General features: G+C 41.9%; 1 protein-coding gene across 1 annotated transcript in view; it reads right to left on the bottom strand.

Moving 5' to 3' along the window:
- The window catches only part of zmym2 (zinc finger, MYM-type 2), a 55109-nt gene that overhangs the window by 27937 nt on the left and 7583 nt on the right, over positions 1-19589 (bottom strand). Inside the window, 5 exon segments of the mRNA XM_071538573.1 lie at positions 408-558; positions 4406-4618; positions 7161-7323; positions 15984-16132; positions 17827-17981. Coding sequence (XP_071394674.1) covers positions 408-558; positions 4406-4618; positions 7161-7323; positions 15984-16132; positions 17827-17981 — 831 coding nt within the window.

The raw sequence follows: 19589 nt of genomic DNA on the forward strand, positions 1-19589 counted from the left end.
ATTTACGAACAATGGGGCGGGTGTACAGGTGGAGAGGAGCTGTTATCTGTTTTTCTGTCAAGCGGCTTATGAAATCAGAACATGATAAACCTGCATTTGCATCTGGATGGGGAAAATTTAAAATATGCCTTGATGATCAGGATGGGAAATTACCAAATAGCCAAATATTCTATCAACCATTTTGGCAGTCTTTGGAAGTCCTGTTCTAAAAGCCTAGTTGGCTGGTCAGAGTGAAAGTGGTAGGTGAATTTTGGATAGACAATGGACAAAAAAAGATTTCTCCACAGTCTTTTGCCCTGTTAATGAGTTCCCATATCACTGACTCCGAAACAAGGGCTTTCTGAACTACAAACGCTCCTGTTTCGTGTCGACTCTCTTCCTCGTGCGTCCTCTTGGCTGGTACTCACTCAGGACGGAGGTGGAGGCCATCTTGCCCTTGTTCATGCAGTTGACGGAGCAGTAGGAGCCCATGGTGCCGCCGGCCCCGAGGCTGTGCAGCACCTCGCCCGTCTTGATCAGGGTTTTACAAGTCACACAGCTGGCCAGCTTACTGTGGACCTGGAACACAGAGAGCAAAACAACACGTCAAAACAATCTGAGCTGCTTAATGTCTCGCCTTAACCACCATGATATTTTTAAGACAGTTATGCCAAAGAGGTTGAACTAATGCTCAAATTAGCAAATATTTCTATGTCAACTAGTACTGAAGCGATTAGTCGATTAATCGATTAGTCGATCGATAGAAAATGTATCTATTATAATTGTGACCATTGTTCTAGTCACTGATCAAGTAAAAATACCAAACATTTGCTGGTTGCAGCTTCACAAATGCTACGATTTACTTGCTTTTCTGTTTCATATCATTATAAAATGAATACTTTGTTTTATTTAGAAGTTTGAGGAATCACTTTGGGCTCTGGGAACTTGTGATGGGCAATTATAGACTTATCGATAATGAAAATACTCGTTAGTTGCAGCCCTAATGTCACCATACAGCAAGACGCTCCAAAATCCAATCAGATCTCATTTGCTCTATAAAGGGTAACCTGTGGTGTCAGTATGAAGTTTTTAAGTTTTTGTTTTTGAGTTGTTGTGTTGTTTGTTTACAGACAGACTCACTCCCCGGCTCACATCCTTCAGCCGGGCCGGAGCCACCTAACTAGAACGAGTTTCACCACTGAAAGCAGCAAGGCCGGTTTCCTATACTTCCTAATAGAGTGTTCAATGAGCTGCTGTTGCCAAGCAACAAGTATAATTCCAGCCTGTAAGTTCTGGCTAATATTGCTTAGCAACAAAATTTAGTTCCAGCACTTTCAGTAAAAGCATAATTACTGAAGGTTTAAAATAGCTCTCAGGGCTGGGTTGCATCAACTGGTCTTTACTAAGCCTGGTCCTAACTGTGAAGTCGGTCTTTGTTAGTCTTAACTTTTCTTTGTTGGACCTTACGTCGGTTGCACCAACCAAACTTAAGCCTAGTCTTAACTACGCTCGGTCTTAGCGATGCGCGTCCATGTGAATACCCATGCGACTATGGCTATTGCCTAGCAGCGTGCGTTGCTAGGATACATTGTTAACAATCTCCCGCTGTCTTGCTAATCATTTCTAATTTGCGGCAACGTTATGGAGGATCAAAGAAAAAGATATGGCAATTTCACGGACATTGAGATAAGAAAATTAATAGAGCTGTACAGCCAGCACAAGAAAACGCTGACTGCCAAGCAGTCCAACGTAATAACAAATACGAAGAAGCAGTCGACTTGGAGAGAAATAACAGAGGCCATAAATGATTGTTCAGACTCAGGCAGCCTTCGTTAAGAAAACGATGTAAGGAAAAAGTGGAAAGACCTCCTGAACAAGGCAAAGAAAGACATTTCTTTGAAAAAAACGCATCAAACCGGCGGGGGTCCTCCCCTGAAAACGTCAGTATACAGTGACATCATTGTTGATGTTTTTGGAGAGGATTCCCCTGCTTTTACTGGTTTGGTCGATGTGGAAAGCGGCAGCAGTATCGACCAACTGCTGGAAGAGAGTGATGTCTCTCCAGAGATGGATGTGGTTCATGACGAGAGCAGTAACGTTACTGTGAATGGCGAAGGTGTGTATTCCACATAAACTACCAATTTATTTATTTATTTAGGCTGTTTATTTATTTATTTAGTTAGTTTGTTAGTTTAATAATAGCTAAATAAACTATTAATAAAATCTGCCAATACGCTCTGCTTCTAGTGTAATAACGTTAGGATAAGTCTTAGAAATTGTCACATAACGGTATAGGCCAGATTTAACGAATTTGCTATTTGATTTCAGATTCGATATATAGATATACGAGACGTGCCATTGTCAAGCTGTGTTGTTACTATAGAAACAGCCTAGATTTTGACTTTATGCCTGCTCTTGACTAGGCGTAAGATTTATGCCCGGTCTTAGTGAGAAGAAGGCTTAAGCCTAGATGGTGCAACCGGCGTAACTATTAGGTCGGACTTAGAACGCCAACTTACGACCGACTTAGCTTAAGACCAGGCGTAAGCCCTGTTGGTGCAACTGGCCCCAAGTGAGCTGAGCGCTGGTGCATGCTCTATGCATCTTACTCACTAATACACTACGGGTTAATCTGTGATACTGTGGGTTGATACGGTTAGTGACCTCTGTCTCATTTCACCCTGCCAGCCATCATTTAGAGGCCTACTCTACTCCACATACATAGCTGGCTGGTAAAACTGTGTAACTGTGGCCGGTGGACAGAACTGTCGGTTTACTGCACTGTAAAAAACGCAAACTGCCTGCTTTTTTTTGTTTTGTTTTTGACATTTTGCTTTATTTGACAGTTACAGTGTAGAGAGACAGGAAAGACCTGACAGAGAGAGAGAGAGAGAGAGAGAGAGAGAGAGAGAGAGAGAGAGAGAGAGAGAGAGAGAGAGAGAGAGAGAGAGAGAGAGAGAGAGAGAGAGAGGATGACATGCAGCACAGAGCAGGGGCCGGATTCGAACCCGCACCGCTGTGCCAAGGACTCAGCCTTAATGGTGTGTGCTGTACCGGCTGAGGCACCAGGGCGTCCAGCTTCCTGCCATGTTAACAGATTTACACATCATGGATCCAGACACACATATAAGCACTTCCAGAGAACTACAAACGGCCGTGATGCTTCTAATTCCTGCAACACTCAGTTTCTCCACTGTCTGGAAAGAGAAAATGCTGTGAAGGGAGTGGACTGCCCACTCTCTATTAGATAAATTAACATATATTGCTATTTTATGTTTCCCTGATTAATAATTACGTAATTTGCCATTAGGGTTAGGTTTAAGTGTTTGTGTTTTCAATTCCCCTGAAAGTCTCTGTGTGGTATATCAAGCGTTTCCATCACGCCTGACCAATCACAACCTTTGAATGCTCAACCTGCACTATGTGACCAAAACTAAAGTTCAGATGGAGAAGCAGCAGAGAAACCTTACATTGAGCATCAGTGGAAAAACACAGCCATGAGCACAGTGGGAAAGAATGGATCGACCCAACGTTAGACAGGAAAATCTTTGCGAGTCTGAACATGAAATTGTCATTTTAGTCCCTAAAAGTGGATCATTGGCTGCCATTTGGAGATATTTTGGTTTTAAACCAGATGACAAACAAGTCCAGGTTCAGTGCAAAGTTTGCCTCCGGGTTGTAGCTGCACCCAAAAGTAATAAAGTATTAATTATTTGTTTGAATTTAGTAAATAAAGACCACAGTAAGAGGGGAAGAGCAGTATTTCTCGAAGTCGCAGAAATACTGCACTGAAAACAGAGAAAAAGTGAAAAAATAGAAAATATGTGTTACGGTGCAAAACTGCTATGGCAAAATTGTTTCCAGAAACAAATAATAACCAAAAAATAATACAGATTAATAATAGCGATCACAGTATTTAGCAAAATAATTGGGATTATCATTATGATTATAATTTTTGCCATAATCATGCAGCCTTGGTGTTTCCTATAGAATATTTGGGGGGAGCGGGGTTCATTTTGGTTCTGAGACTCCGGTTCACATCTGGTCCCATTCCAGGATCAGTTCCAGTAGAGGTCTTATTTGGATATTTATATCAAGATATTTGAACAATTGTGTCGTTACTGCAATTGTAAAAGTTTTTATATCCGGGTAGGGTGAGCAATAAGGCTGGGTAATAAATTTACATTTTTCTTGCCCTGATGAAGTCGTGTGTTGTGGAAACGTTGGCTTATTAAATACACAATGCATCGAGGCTCGAGTGTGCGACCACTGTTTCCTAGGTTTTGTCGACCTGCTGTAGCCGAGTCAGCACCTCTCCAACACTGGGGTGCGTCCCTGCCCTTTCTATTTTATAAAGGAAACACTGACATAAGTTCCAGTTGTGCAACTCGTACACACCCGCAGCCTCTGGTCGGGCCCACAGTACCTGCTTGTACTCCCTGATGCAGTCCTGGCAGCAGAAGCGTTTCTGCTGGCCGTCCACCAGCAGGAAGTGGTTGGCTGAGGCTCGGCTGGGCAGGTAGTCGCCGCACTGCTCGCAGCAGTTCATGATCAACCCGTTGGCCATGCGGTAAACGTTGAAGCACGCGTCGCTGCAGATCTTGTGGGTCACGGTCTTGAAGCTCACCTCGTGCCGGATCTGTGGACAGAGAGAAAATGTAGAACGGGGCAGCGGAAGCCTAATTGATTAAACTGATGCTTTCAGTATATTTCCTAAGCGCTGGCTGCCGGGCAGATGGCCGAAGTCTTCCAGCCGGCTACATTTTGTAAATGGCAATTTTATTTTTTACTGCAGCCAATTCTCCTGAATCTGAGAGCCATATTGATGGTACGAGCCTTACAGTTATGCATCACAGAACTATCTCCACACTTTGTTTCACTTTGTTTTAGCAGAGAATCAATTCAGGAGAAAGTAGCTTTGCTCTTGTGCAGCTCATCAAACCCAACAGCTCCTCTCACTGTGAAATGTGAAACTTTTAATTCTTCAGTACGCTTCACACTGCTTGCATGTGTTTGTAACGGTGTGTGCTATAGAGTGACTTCTCCCTTCTAAGATGTCAGAGACATTGACCAACACTCAGATATAAGGTGAACATGAATATAATGCCACTCAAGACTTGTGTATCGGCTCTACTCGCCAGTTCAATTCAACACAACACAATCTGCTGACAATTGGCAAGCACGATTAATTAAGCAATAACCCATGACAGGCCGTGGTGTATTGAGAAGAAAGGCTACCACACGCCTGGCTTACATCTTAGAGACAGGTGCAAAGGGACTAATGCCAACCAGTCTTAGAAAAATAGGAACACACACTGTCCTACACACTGCATTAACTTGCAAGAATCACTTGGAGTGGTAGACAGTGGACACCCCTCTTAGTAGGTGGGAAATCAGCATTTTGGCCTTCTGCTCTTTCCTGGCTGGGAGACTGAATTAAATGGAAAGACCCTATTCCACCGACATATAGTCATTGGACCAGGGAAGTCATGTACCATCTTAAATTGGAGAAGATTAGATATACTGTCAGAGGGTCTACTAGGAAATTCCATACTATTTGGCAGCCTTTCTTAACCTTTGTTGAGGATATGGAAGCTGACAGCATGATAATGTAACCATTTTTTCTGTCATTTCATTCTATTTGTGTTATTTATTTTCCTTTTATGGATGTCTGTTTATATGTGTATGTCTGGTATTTGTGGGGAGGGGGATTCGATTAAGTTTCCTTTTCTTTTTCTGTTGGACCTGTGATATAATGTGAAAAATTACAATAAAAAGACACTGATAAAAAAAACAAAAAAAACACTTGGAGTAATTAAGGTGTGAGTAGTTAAGGTAAGCTGTGCTGTCTACCTGACAAAGACAGTCAGCACTTGTTTAGTTGTTGAACACTGTGATCCAGATCAGTAGTAAAATTATCGTAGGTTACGTTTGTTACTCTTGTTCTCTGAGGGAGTTCAAAGGGAAGTCAGGGCAAAGAATCAGCCTCTGAACAGGATTCAGTGTCCTGCTCAAAGACACTTCAGCAGGGCGGACATGAACCTGGCTCCTCTTGCTGAAGGCTGGTCTCTTTAACCTCATGGCCACACTGCGGTGCCAAAAGCAAGTGTGTAGCCGGAGGGTCGCCGGTTCAAAACTCACATGGGCTGGGAAAAACTCAAGGGGAGTGATCATTCATGTTCTGCCCTCTCTCAACACCATGAGCAAGGCACTCGGTCTTTATTTGCTGCAGTGGAGCTACTCAGTGTCCAACAGCAGCAGACTGCGGTTTTACCTGGCAGCTCCCAGGTGTGAATATGTGGAACTGTATGAACCTGAAGCCGGGTGTTGCTGAAAAAGAGCATGCATGCTTAGCAAATATTACTTGGGTAAATAAAGGAAAAAAAAAACCAAACATTAATTTTACTTTGTCAACTTTCAAATAACTGCTGAATGGAGCGATATTATGAGCCTAAACAAGTGCGAGGAAGTTAGCGGTGTATTTTGCATGTTTATAAATGCTCCATTGTGAGGTGGGAGGAACTGCCCTCCATTTTGGAGTCGACTGTTTTTCCATGCGGTGACCATGGAGACCGAGCTAAAGGCCCGGTGGAAATGGGCCTCAGGAAGCCATACTGAGGTGAGAGAGAGAAAAGGAGGAAGAAAGGAGAAAAGGCAAGAGAAGAGAGGAAGAGAGGGAAGGAAGGAAAAATTTTGGATAAAAGTGACATAAGGAGAAAAGGGAGAGAAAGAGGGAGAGGATGCAGACAATGAAAGGCCAACGGTGAGAGAAGGCACACAAAGTGATGATAATGAAAGACAAAATTGGAGAGAAAAGAGGGAGAGAAGGTGCCCCGAAAAAGGAAAAGATTCTTATTCACATATTTTGTGTTTATAACCAAAATCCACGTCAAAGCTGTGATTCATGAAATGAAGATGAAGCTGAATGATCATGCTATGGAATCAAGGAATACTTACATACTTTTTAAAATAAATGATGCCCGAAGAGCACTTCTCCTAAACTCTTAATTTTCATTTTTTTACCCAGCACTTCTGACCCTCACACTTCTTACAAATGGTTCCTATTTTTTGGTCATCTAGGAACCGAAGCTTATTCTACTGTTGTTATTCTACTGTTGCACTGGATAAGAACGTCAACTAAATACGACAGAGAGAGAAGAGTGTGTGTTGAACTGGCTGACCTCGGTGAGCTTGCCACAGACGGTACATTTGGTTTTGAGGCCGGATTTGGGCGGGTTCTGCTTGTTCTCGTATGCGGCCAGGCAGCCGGTGCTGCAGAACTCCTGGAAAGACTCGCTGGAGTCCACCTGGGCCACGATGGTGTCTTTCATAGTCGTGATGATCCTGGAAAACACACACACACACACACACACACACACACACAAAGAAGTCACACCACTAGAAAATTTGCAGCACAGTAATTAACAGAGACCCAAACCTGACATTCCCAAGTGTCCTCATATGTAAATAATCAGCATTGTGGTTCAGGATGTGAACAGCAATGAGTTTATAATCACTGGACATAAGACAAGTACATGCATTCAGAGTATCTGGTTTCCTTTAAGACACTCTGAAAACGTATTTTTATCGGAAGGCCTTTCTATAATCACTCTACTTTCTTGTATATGTGTTTTATTGAATTTTATTTATTTATTTTAATGTAAACTTGTTTTATCTGACATTTTATCTAATGAACTTGGGGTGACTATGGTTCTATGGGACATGGTCTTCACTTTGCTTTTATCACCTTTTGTTTTGATTTGTTTGTGTGAAGCAATTGTTTTCGAAAAGTGCTATATAACTAACAGACAACTAGAAACTCACAAGAAGTTTCTGGCAATCACCTGCTGCTTAAGGGATCCTATCATGTACAAACAGGTTCTGACATGAACTTCCGCATTTTGGAAAACTTTCCTCATCTTTATATGATTGTATGATGTATGATTAGGTAGAAGAACATGGAGCATGTTGAAGTGCATGTCGCCGCAACATACTGCACAGACACAACCAAGCACATACATGTACTGTACGTTCAACCAGAGTAATCACCAACAGTCAAAGTAAAAGGTTGTGAGGTTCCTTCAGGGCAAATTCAAGCTGCAACAAGAGGGGAAAGACCCCCTTCCTAAAGGGTTTGTGAACATGGACAGGCTTCAAAAACCTCTGGGGGTTCTTCAAGAAACCATTTAGTGGGGTATCCTGGTGGATCAGTGGTCTAAGGCGCGTACCATGTAACCGCAACATCCTGGCCCAGGACCTTTGTCGCATTTAACCCCCCCTCTCTCTACCTCAGTCTTTCCTGTCACTCTCCACTTTCAGCTCTCTAATAAAGGCATATAATGCCCCAAAAATAATCTTAAAAAAAAAAAAAAAGAAACCATTTAGCAATCTCTTTCTTGGTGAGGAACCCTGATGTGCATATTGGCTCCCTTAGTATCTTAGAAAAACCCTGATGAACCCCTACTTTTTATAGTCCACCCTGACCACTACATGCACAATTGTCTTACCTGTTCTCATTCATGTTTTAAAAGTGACTCATGTCTGACATCAGTATGAACGGACCTCTACTGTAAATGAACGTGCAAATGAACAACAGCAGGCTGTGAGCAGAGTAGAGAGAGAAGGAATCTCCTAAAAGTTCATATTCGTGTGCCCCTCAATACTTAATGTTCAGTCAGCGTCAACATGTAGATCTAATTAAGTTTTTTATTTGTAAATAACCTATTCAAGTTCTGTAAGAGGATTTTGAAAGTTATGTACAAGATGCGCCTGTTATCTTCGACTCAAACAGGCGTACGTAATTAATCCAATTGAAAATACATTACATTCTGACATTTAAATGCAGCTACAGTTCCTTGTTATTTTATTTGAGTTACTTAGCAGAACTAGGTAATGAAGATCATGAGTTGGCCCTGTATCCTTGTACAAGCATTTACAGCACTTTGCCATGTTAGTTTGACAAGATGTCATCATACAGTTAGTTTATCTGTCAAAACTAAATGTCGACCTGGTTCACTTTTGCCTGGGTCCAGACCTTTGAATCCGCCCACTCCACCAAGTTGACTGCTTCTGGTCTGGCATCGTGACATGAAACAGCGGTTTCTCTCGGTTGAAAAATCGGCCGGTCCAATGAGCACCGGGGGGGACTAACGATTAGCCAATCAGAGTCACGGGCGGGACTAATGCTGTTGTCAAGCTGTTGTCAAGCATCGTCAAGCTGTGCGCCGGAACCAAGGAGGAGTAATAACAACAATGGCGACCACTGTAGACAAGATAGACGCTGCTATCGAGGCTGTTCTAAATCGATTAAAAGTACTAATTACTTTGAAATCCGAACGGCACTCTGCTTTGAAGGCATTTATTCAAAGGGAAGATGTCTCTTTCGCATCAGTGTCGACTTAAAATGCCGTTAGATTCAGGCGGATAAGTTGGTCTCTAGTGATTGGTTAGGGAAAATCGAATCCCCCTCCCCCACGGAAATCGGTTAGAGTGGAGGCAATGTCAGACTGAAGATGGAAATGGAGTGGAACGAGTTGACAGTTCTGTCTGATATCAGGCAAGGTTCACTTCCCTACACAGCAGCCACAAATGTTTCTGTTTAGAAGCACAGTATAACTCTGACTGGCAGCTAGACTCACAGTCACTACCATACAATACTGTCATTAAATTGAATTGGAAATCACGTAGAGGGCAAGTTATTTAAAATTGTTTATTTAAAAAAATTAAAAGAACATAACGTTAATTCACAACGAAATACAAAAGTGATGAATAGCATGACTAGTTGGGTTCACCAGACCTGTGGAATACATGTCTAGTAGGCGAAAAACAAGGCTAATAGTTAGCTTGCTGTCTACATCTCCATGTCATGAACAAACACAGAAAACACACCTAATCCCAAACCTTCGTTTTCGGTGATCTGTTCTTATCTGTACATATTAAATACCCGTGGGCTACTCATGTAAAACTTAGTATCTAAATAAAAGCGAAGCCGGACTATACGAACACAGCTGACAGACGGAGCAGCAGAGGAAGCAGGATGCTTGTCCCCGATGCAGAGCTCAGAGGCGCATGTTTGGCTCGTACCCTGGGGTGACATCAAAAAACACAAAAAAAACACAAAAAACAGCCTTTTATATGGCTATACATGAAAAAGCCCACGTATGCAGCGCTCATTCCCCCCCCCCCCCCAAGACCACTTCAAAAACTTCATGGTGAAAGCTCTTGGTTTTGCCAAGCGGTTTGCTCTGGTGAACGGAGCGGTTCCTTCTCTCCCTCTGCTTCAGTCTCTCCCTCTCCCGACATCCGACGGCACTGGTCGGAGCCTGAAGCTAGAACATGTAAGTTGCTAGCCGGTTTCAAAATCCAATTCATTGTACTTTCAATCTAGCTCGCTATTTAACGGAATTGTATCCAATTCCGGCCACTCGCGTAATTTCCGGTGTTTACTGGCATTTTTATGCGGAGTTCCCAACCGAAAGCTAAGTGACGTAAATTCATATGCATTTCAGAAGCTAGGTATCGAATTTCAGAAATATCTATACACAATTAAGCATATGAAATACTAAGTTACGAACTTAGTCACGAACAAGAAGCGGGAAGCCTTAAATCCCACTTTGGGCGACAGTTACTTCATGTAGAGAATCGGTATTGGCTGATAAATGGAAAAATACTTCTTACAAGTATCTGTAACATTGTGAAGGTACAGGAAGGGTTAATAAAGGGTTAATATTGAGTATATGAATACACCGACACGGACGAAAGTAAGTGTTCGGAATTGGATACGAATTTTGAATCTCAAAAATAGGTGCGCTATCATCCATTTGCAGGGACTGGAAGAAAATCAATTACAAGTTAAGGTAAACGTGATATTAAACTTTAAAAAAGACAGATGGAGGATTGTTCATTTATAATAAACTTCAGCGAAAACAGTACAGGATGAAATATTTTGGTATATGATTGTGATTTTTTGGTCATATGCTGTCCGGAATTGGATACCCTGATGTTAGCTCGCCTTACGTTACCTTGCTCAGCTTACTAACGTTCATTTTGCTAAATGTTCCAAATGTCCTCACGGGTGGGGAGCATTTACATATTTGGGCAGATAATTGATAGCGCTACCTAAGTTGCTGTTGAATATGATTGTGCCATAACGTTAATACTAACGTTAGCTAAACTCTAGCTTTCCAGTGAGGCTAGTTAGCTAGCTTGTTATATAGCCTTTTGGTGACGACAAGCTAATCAAATTGTTAGTTTAGGTGGGCAGTTGTATTTCACCACCATCTTTCACACACAGAACAGAAGTGCGGTCCAACCCCCCACTGAAATCCCGACCAACTATGGTGGATGTTGGGTGCCAGAGCCCAGAGCTGCCCATCATCACCAGACCGATTTAGCCGTGCCAAAGAAGACTGTGGGCACACAGTCTACAGGAACATTGGAAAAGAAAAGGAGCCAAGGTGTGTATTCATGCTGGTTACTGTTGATACCAGAATTTCCCTAACTGGATACCACATAACACTTTCTTATTTTCACTTATCACTTCAATAGCTTTGATGCAGTCATGCCTGAAAATTAGGCAACTTAATGCTTGCTAATTGTGATCTGTTACAGAGGACATTTATAATGCATACTATTTGTGAATGAATTTATAGGCACAGTATTTTGCTATCTGCTGTGTTTTTGGCATGCTGTTGCTATTTGCCTGTCTTCTTGTCAGCTGTTTATTTCTCTTGATGCTGTGTGTGTACACTGGTGTTTCATGTCTGTCATCAAGGCAATCTATCTGTTGTTTGGCCATCATTGTAAATAATAATGTAGTTTGTTTATGACTGTCTTGAAATTCTATAATTCTCATAAAAACACTTTGATTTCAAGGCTTGACCTGACAGCATTCCACTTCAATGAGAATGCTGGACGCTGCCAGACGAGGACTGCTGAGGGTGAATTTCGGTACAAAGTCCGTTTCCCAGGCCAAGAAGGGGGATGTGCCATTGAGCCAGTCAAGACTCTGCAACGTGTTGTGAGTTGAAAGTTTTTATTGAAAATCACATTTTGGCTAGATAAAATTTCTCAAAAATACTATGTATAATAATAATACATTATTCGGTAACCTTTCATTTTACAGGTCCCTAACAACGTATGAACTATTTCTAATTAGACGTTAACAAAAAAAACATTACACAGTAACGTGGCTAATAATTATAAAACAACATACAGTATTTGCCTTCATATGTATTACGTAGTACCGGACCTGTAATGTGAAGCAGGCCCTCTGTGCTCAGTATGAGCAACAATTACAACTACAATTCAATAGTAATTGCTACGTATTTACATGGTACCGGGCCTGTAAAGTGAAGAAGGTTTATTTTCTACCCTCTGTGCGCAGTATGAGTATATGCTCAGTATAAGCACCAGCTTACAAACTGCCTGTAGGCCAGGTAGCGGGCACTCCTGTGGTAGAAAAGTAAATTTTTTAATGATAAAATGTGGAATGTCAGAAACTCAGGAATGTCTTCCCTCCCTTCCTCCATCTGCTTTTGTCGTAGAGACTTGCACTGCTGTCAGAAAAAAGACCAAAGAAGGATTAGAACCTACTGGCCAGCCTTTCCTCCTACTCTACATTACATCAAGTTCCTCAGTGGGTGAGGCCTTCTTTGAGATGTTCAGCTTGTGTTACAGTCCATTTCCAATACTGTAAGTCAGGGATGGGCAACCGTGTGCCATGGAGGGCTGAGAGTCTGCAGGTTTTCATTCCAACCAAAGACTACACCAGGTCATGCAATATGCCATGACACCCACCATCTCATATTGCTTTGAAAGGTTTCCTTGAAAAGGGTTCCTAGAAATTAGAAACCAATAAGACAAGTATTCCTGTAACATTATTTTATAGAAATGTAATTAAATTTTAGAGAAATCAAGCTAATTTACTGAACCCAAATTGGACGTTTTAATTGGGTAGGATTCATAATATTCAGCAAATGTAGTAACCAACAGAAGAATCCAAATAAATTGTCAAAATCCACCCACGGATCCCACCCAACCCCAACAGTTTAGGTCTTGATAGTAGTAGGAAGCTGGACCTTGGAGTGTTGCTCCTTCATACTGTTTGATGTATTCTCAGTGAATATAGTGATGGTTATTTACCCTTTGCAGATTAATGAGTTATTAGAAGTTGTTGACTTAAAGGGCAATACCAGATTCTAACCACCAGATGGTGCTATTCCTGTTATTCAGGGGGGAAAGTGAGAAGAAAAATGCCAGCTAGCAGGAACAGTGGCATCTAGTGGTCACAAGCGGAGAATACATTACATATTATGAAGAAGCAATACTCAAAAGGCCCGTCTTCATACTGTTTGTCAATCATAGAATGCTGGTGTTGTACAGTAGTCAATGGAGTGGGATTGACAATTTTGGGGGGTTTAGGAGGTTCTGTGGGTGGATTTTGACCATTTATGTGGCTTCCTCGTGTCTTTATCATTATTAGGAGGGAATTTAGTATTTTGAGGCACACCAATCTCGGAACCCATCGTCTATCCGTCTGACAACGATTAGACTCTGGGGGCGACGGCCAATATTTCGGGGGTTCCGGTGTAGCCAGCGGACATCTGGACCAAGACTTCCTCTTCTGTGCGCCGGTCATTGTTTACAGTCCGATTAGCATCTTGAGACGAGAGAATGGAGTTGGAGTTGAGAGACGACGTCTATGACCAGATTGTTTCACAAGTTTTTTAGGTCCAGATGACATTTTGGCTAATCTCTATAAACAGATATCTGCATATGAGACGTCGTCTCTCAACTACAACTCCATTCTCGCATTCCACAACTGGTGGAACAAAACCATTTATTAGCGTGGACTTCATACGAATAATACAGACCGGTGGAACCTCTCTGCAGCAGAGATTTTCTGTCTCTGTTGGCATGGTCCGGCACTCTCCACACCTGTAAATAATACAATATATCTATGAGATTCCTATGTATTGTGTTCACCCAGTGGTCCCCAACGCCAAGTACTGCTTGTTTTCATTATTGTCATCTAGCTAACAAGGATTGACTTAGACCTGGGATGCCAGGTGAGTGCAGTTAATCTGGTAGGATAGAAAACCAGCAGTACAATAGCTCCTCAGGACTGGAATTGGGAACCAGGAACCAAATGTGCTCCAAGGATGATATACATTATGCCAGTCCTTGACATACTGGGAGAGCTGATAGCTACCTCTGTAGTAACAGTGCAATACACAGATTAACAGCTACCGTTAACCAGCTATAATTAAGTGTAAGGTGTCTCTGTGGCAGATAACATATCAAGCAAAATGATAACTTGACAATTTCAAGTATGACATTGTAGCAGGCTAACAAAATTAGAAAAGGTGTAGAGTAAAGCAATTGACATTTGGAGCAATGCTAACTGTATGCATGTTAATTGTATCAATTAATGACACGGCTAGCGGCATGTATTGTGTAACTCACCATTCAGTAATTATCTGACCAGAACGACGTCGGGAAGTTGCTGGTGGCCAGACCTCTGCCTCAGTATGTGAAAACTCAGAGTCTGAGGGTTCATACAGATTCTGCCCGCTTCTGCCAGCTTGCCGGTGTTCCTATCTTCTTGTTAGTAGCAACGAAAGATCGTTTGCGTGACGTTGCTCGGAATACTGGACAGGTAGATCGAACTTGATCTGACCACGCCCCCACAGTCCTGAGAAATGATCTGAGCAGCCAGACTGGCTGTATTTGAGCTTTGTTTTATAATAGTTGTGAACGTTTTTTTTAACTCATATTTGGAGGGATACTTAATGTGATGGTCAGCTGTGATATTATATTAAAAAAAATAATATTTGAGACTAGGTTTCCAGGGGCTTTAAGGTCTTGTGTGGTGTTGTAGGTATCTTCTTAACAGTTTTAGAGGACTGTCTTTTACAATGGCCGTCTATGGGAAAAACGCTTTTTGGGCCGCATGTGAATTTTAGGCTGCAGTACCACCACTGGCCACCATGTCAAATTGGCAGCAAGGCTGAGACCTGACGCCTGGGGGCTAGAGGTGTGGAAATTTCTCAATTCTAAGATGCATCGCGATGCGGACGTGGACGCTTCTGAATCGATTCACAAATGTCAAAAATCAATTTTCTAAATGTTAGTTAATAACGTGATGTTGACAGAACAAAAAAGGCGGAACTCAACTGCGAGGGCAGTGCAGCACCTGGACAGTCTACAGCGCGCACACGCTAGAGTTATCTTGTCAATACATCCATGTATCTTGTAGTTCATCTTCAAAAAAGGCAGCGGTTGCAAGCATTTTTTGATTTAATGACTCAATAATTACCTTTGCGAGACAAACGTGAAGTATATTGTGAACTTTCTATGCCGTCATTCAGAGACTAACGTTAGCACAGTGGAGCAGAGATCAACGGTAACAAACAATGAGACTGGCTGACCAACACACACTGCAGCACTTAAACAACTTAAACCAACCCGACTGGGTCGGGTTGATCGGGTTAGACGCCGATAAATAGGTGACCTATTTTGATCTCAAAACGGTGAGGAGTTTGCATCTCCGGTGAATTCATCTGTTTATTTTAATTATGGATCATTACAAATACGCTATGTTTTAAAAGTAGCAAGTTGTCACACAGTGAGAAAAGATAAATCATGTATAGAAATCAAAAATTTGGATGCATCAAGATGCATCGATAATCATTTTATAATCGCATCGTAGCCCTCTGAATCGTAATCGAATCGAATCGTGAGGCCAGTGAAGATTCACACCTCTACTGGGGGCCACATGAATCCGATCTGACAGTCAGACTCAGGTCGCATCGCCACATATCAGATGTGTATCAGATCTCAGACCACATACCAGCGTGGCCCAAATCTGATTTAAAAGGTTCAGATTACATGTGTTCTTTGGTGTTCAAAATCAAATCTGCGTCACATGTAGGCAAAAAAATCTGGTGGCCACTTCCAGCTGTAATGTGAACGCAGCCTGAGTGAACAGAGAGGAGTCTTACTTTTTGCACATGGTGCAGCTCTTCTTGGGGGCGGGCTTGTGTGAGAAGGCAGAGAGGCAGGTGGTGGAGCAGAAGAGGTGAGTGGATCCTTTACGCTGGTAGGCCGTCTGGCCTTTCTTCAGAGGCTTCTTACAGTTGGCACACGTCACCTGGAATTAACAGACAGATCAATGACTTACTGCGGGGGAGTTTTACAAGAGCATTAAGTAATCCATGACGTTTAACGACATCTATCGGCTACCAGGAGGAACTGCAACAACACAGATACAACTCTTCTCCTCCTACACAAACCCCTGCAGATATATTATGGTCAGTTAGTGCTATGGGGCAGTAAAACTCTTAATTATTGCCCCTTTAAAACTTTTTTCAGCCTAGGACCCATGTAGTTTTGTTTTGGGAGCAGGTGCAGAAAACTTTCCCCAATAGCTTCAAAAATGCACCAGCCACCTTCATTATCTTACCAGCCAAATCTGATTTTTAGCACAGAAAGGATCTTCCAAACAACAGCTGGCTCCCTTTCCAAGCGGCTGGTAAACAAACATTTAAGCATTTGGCTGATGCCTGGTGATAATTTCCCTCCCTGCCTTGGCTTCATGTGCATTTAAAATATACAAGTATGCTTGTCATGAGTGGAGCCACCAGAAACATGATCATAGCACAATTTGGAACCCACAGTTAAAGAAATGTTGATTTTGTTCAGGGCTGTGAACAGAAAACACCAAAACACTGGTAATGAGAAAGTAAGTGGGCCAATGAAAGAACATAGGGAGAAAAAACACCTTTCCAATTTTTGTCTTGTGCAAATTTTGGGCATACCCATACCAAGTACAGTTGGGCAACAGTGAGTACAGTACAGTACAGTAGTGGGTATTGACTAACACACAAACAATGCTGTAAATCCAAGAGATTATGAGTGAATGGGGTTGGGGATTGGATCTCCCTTTGTGAGAGCAGGTTATGAGCTCCATCCCACTTCTTAACAGTAGATTTTAGGTGGAAAGCAAAGTAAAATGCCAATTTATGTGCCTTGTTAGACTTTAACAAACAGCGGTGCTTGCTTCAACGATGGAGTTCTTTGTTAATCTGTCCAACGGTTGTGGAAATTTATTTACGGCTGCTTCCAACTCTTCTGTAGTCACAGAATTTCATTATTTCCCCGAAGGCGTGAAATGAGACAACCACAGTCAATGAGCAGATACAACAGCAAAAGCTTTTGAATCGGTTCCACTGGCATAATGTTGGAGACTATTTTAAGGCACTTCTACTTTCAAGTCAAGGATATGAAGCAATTTTAACAATCACAAGTGCTTTACAGTAGAGCTGCAACGATTAATCAATTGATCGATTAGCTGTCAACTATTTCATTAATCGCCAACTATTTTGATAATCGATTAATCGGTTTGAGTACTTTTTTAAGAAAAATAAGTCACAATTCTCTGATTCCAGCTTCTTAAATGTGAATATTTTCTGGTTTCTTTACTCCTCTATGACAGTAAACTGAATATCTTTGGGTTGTGGACAAAACAAGACATTTGAGGACGTCATCTTGGGCTTTGGGAAACACTGATCCACATTTTTCACCATTTTCTGTCATTTTATAGACCAAACAACTAATCGATTAATTGAGAAAATGATCGACAGATTAATCGACAATGAAAATAATCGTTAGTTGTAGCCCTACTTTACAGAAAACAAAGCACACAAAACAGATATAAACAAAAGAAAGAAATGGGACTGGAGCTTGTGGTTTATCCACTGAGCTGAAGGAAATTGAACCCCTAACTTCAGCAGTGTTAGTCAGTGTCTTGCTTTACACAGGACCACAATGAATACAGTGCTTCACCTTGACTGTCCTGGGCTGTGGCTGGGCGCCTGAGGAGGAAGAAGAGGAGGAAGACTGGCCTGGAGGTTTGGGGAGGGAGGTGGCAGGAGACGGAGAGTCCACCCCGGTCTGTTTCTGGTTGCGGGGGAATGAAGCCGACTGGGAGATCCAGGAGTCTGGAGGGGGAAGAAAGAACCTCGTCAGTTTTCTTCTGCATCCCACATAGTGTTTCACAACGCCAAAAGTTTGAGTTTAAAGTTTCTAAAACAATAGCACAGAAAAAAACTGAAACTTTAACAATTTAACAATATAAAACAATAATAAAAACCTAAAACTTATTCAAAAGAAAATAACCGTAAAAGTAAACTTTATTTTGCTGCGTTTTGGTTTTTATTTCTCCCCCCTCCCCCTTCAACAGCACTGAGAAATTAACATGTTTTAGTGCTGAGAGCACCTGACGCTAGGAGTTAAAAATATTCCGACTATTAGCAAAAGAACCAAGATCAGCACTTCCTCAAAGCATCTGTTTAGCGCTGCTAGCTAAAAAAAAAAGTTATCCACTGGACACACAGACTTTACACCTGGCTTTAACATGCGTCTCTTATCCGGATTGTGCTGAAATAGGACTTGGCTGAATCACATTTACACCTGGCATCAACATGAACCTGCTGTATACACACTGAAATGAAAAAAGTCTGCTGTGCACATCACTTTCTCTTGTAAACATCCTTTATGATGACAGTAAACATCACGTCTCACTTGTTGCCTATCCACTTGTATCCTGATAATGTATTATAAATATCTGAGTATACGTATATGTATTTTATATGTATTTTACAAATATGTTAATATCTGAGCTGCCTGCCACCCATTTCATTTGTGTGTGCTCCATGGTTGGATGCGTTTATGTACTATAGTTGCTTTATGTGGACTGGATGTATATTTTGATGTTAATGAGAACTAGTTTTAGGTGATTAAAAATTCAATGTGTCTTCGAGGTATTTACACCTGGATGTATGTGTTTTTGCTCCATCAAATCCCCTCAGCCAGGACGTGTCAAAGCTGCACTAGGCAAGACTTTTATGTAAAAATCCATCACTTAAACTTAAATCCCATGATGGGGGCGGGGGGGACAGAGAATGAAGAATCCCCCTAATATTGGCTTTTTAGATTTTTTAAAAAAGTTTTTTAATTCTAATCTCAAGTCAAATTGCCATCATGTTACAGTGAGCTGGCTGGCTCTCATTTGATGCACAGACCATCAGCTCCTCCGCTCCCTTCCTCCCACAAGTTAGTCGCTGTGGACGAACTAAACACACACAGAGCGAGAGAAGAGAAGAGAAGAGCGACACGGGGTTAAGCATGCTTTGCTGTTTACCTCAGGTAAGTTAGCCAACTTCTTCTTTCTGAGTCGATAATCAAAGCAGTGAGTGAGCTAGCCAGCAGGACAGCCTTTGTCCTAGCCTGGTTCCAGACTCCTGAATCTCGTCCCTCCACTCTTCAGATTTTGTGGAGCGATTCAGAGAGTCTGGTGTTTCCCTCGTCAACAGCTTGTTCTCACTCAGAGAAATCAAGCCAATCAGAAGCTTTGTGGGCGGGACTAAAGTTTGAACCGTTCGTGCGGTCGGATTGGGTTTTTCATTGCCGTTTCAGCAGAATAGATTTGTTGGAAGCACAACATTGTTTTGCAAAAACAATATTTTGTAAAATCGACAACATTCTTGGTGCATTTGGTAAATATCTGGCTAACCATGGATGTAGAGGCTAACTGGCTGCAGAATCAG

The sequence above is a fragment of the Centroberyx affinis genome, unplaced genomic scaffold (assembly GCF_046629955.1).
Source record: "Centroberyx affinis isolate AG114_WGS23_722 - 3 ecotype Tasmania unplaced genomic scaffold, CSIRO-AGI_Caff_v1 ptg003299l_1, whole genome shotgun sequence".
Classification (NCBI taxonomy): Eukaryota; Metazoa; Chordata; class Actinopteri; order Beryciformes; family Berycidae; genus Centroberyx; species Centroberyx affinis.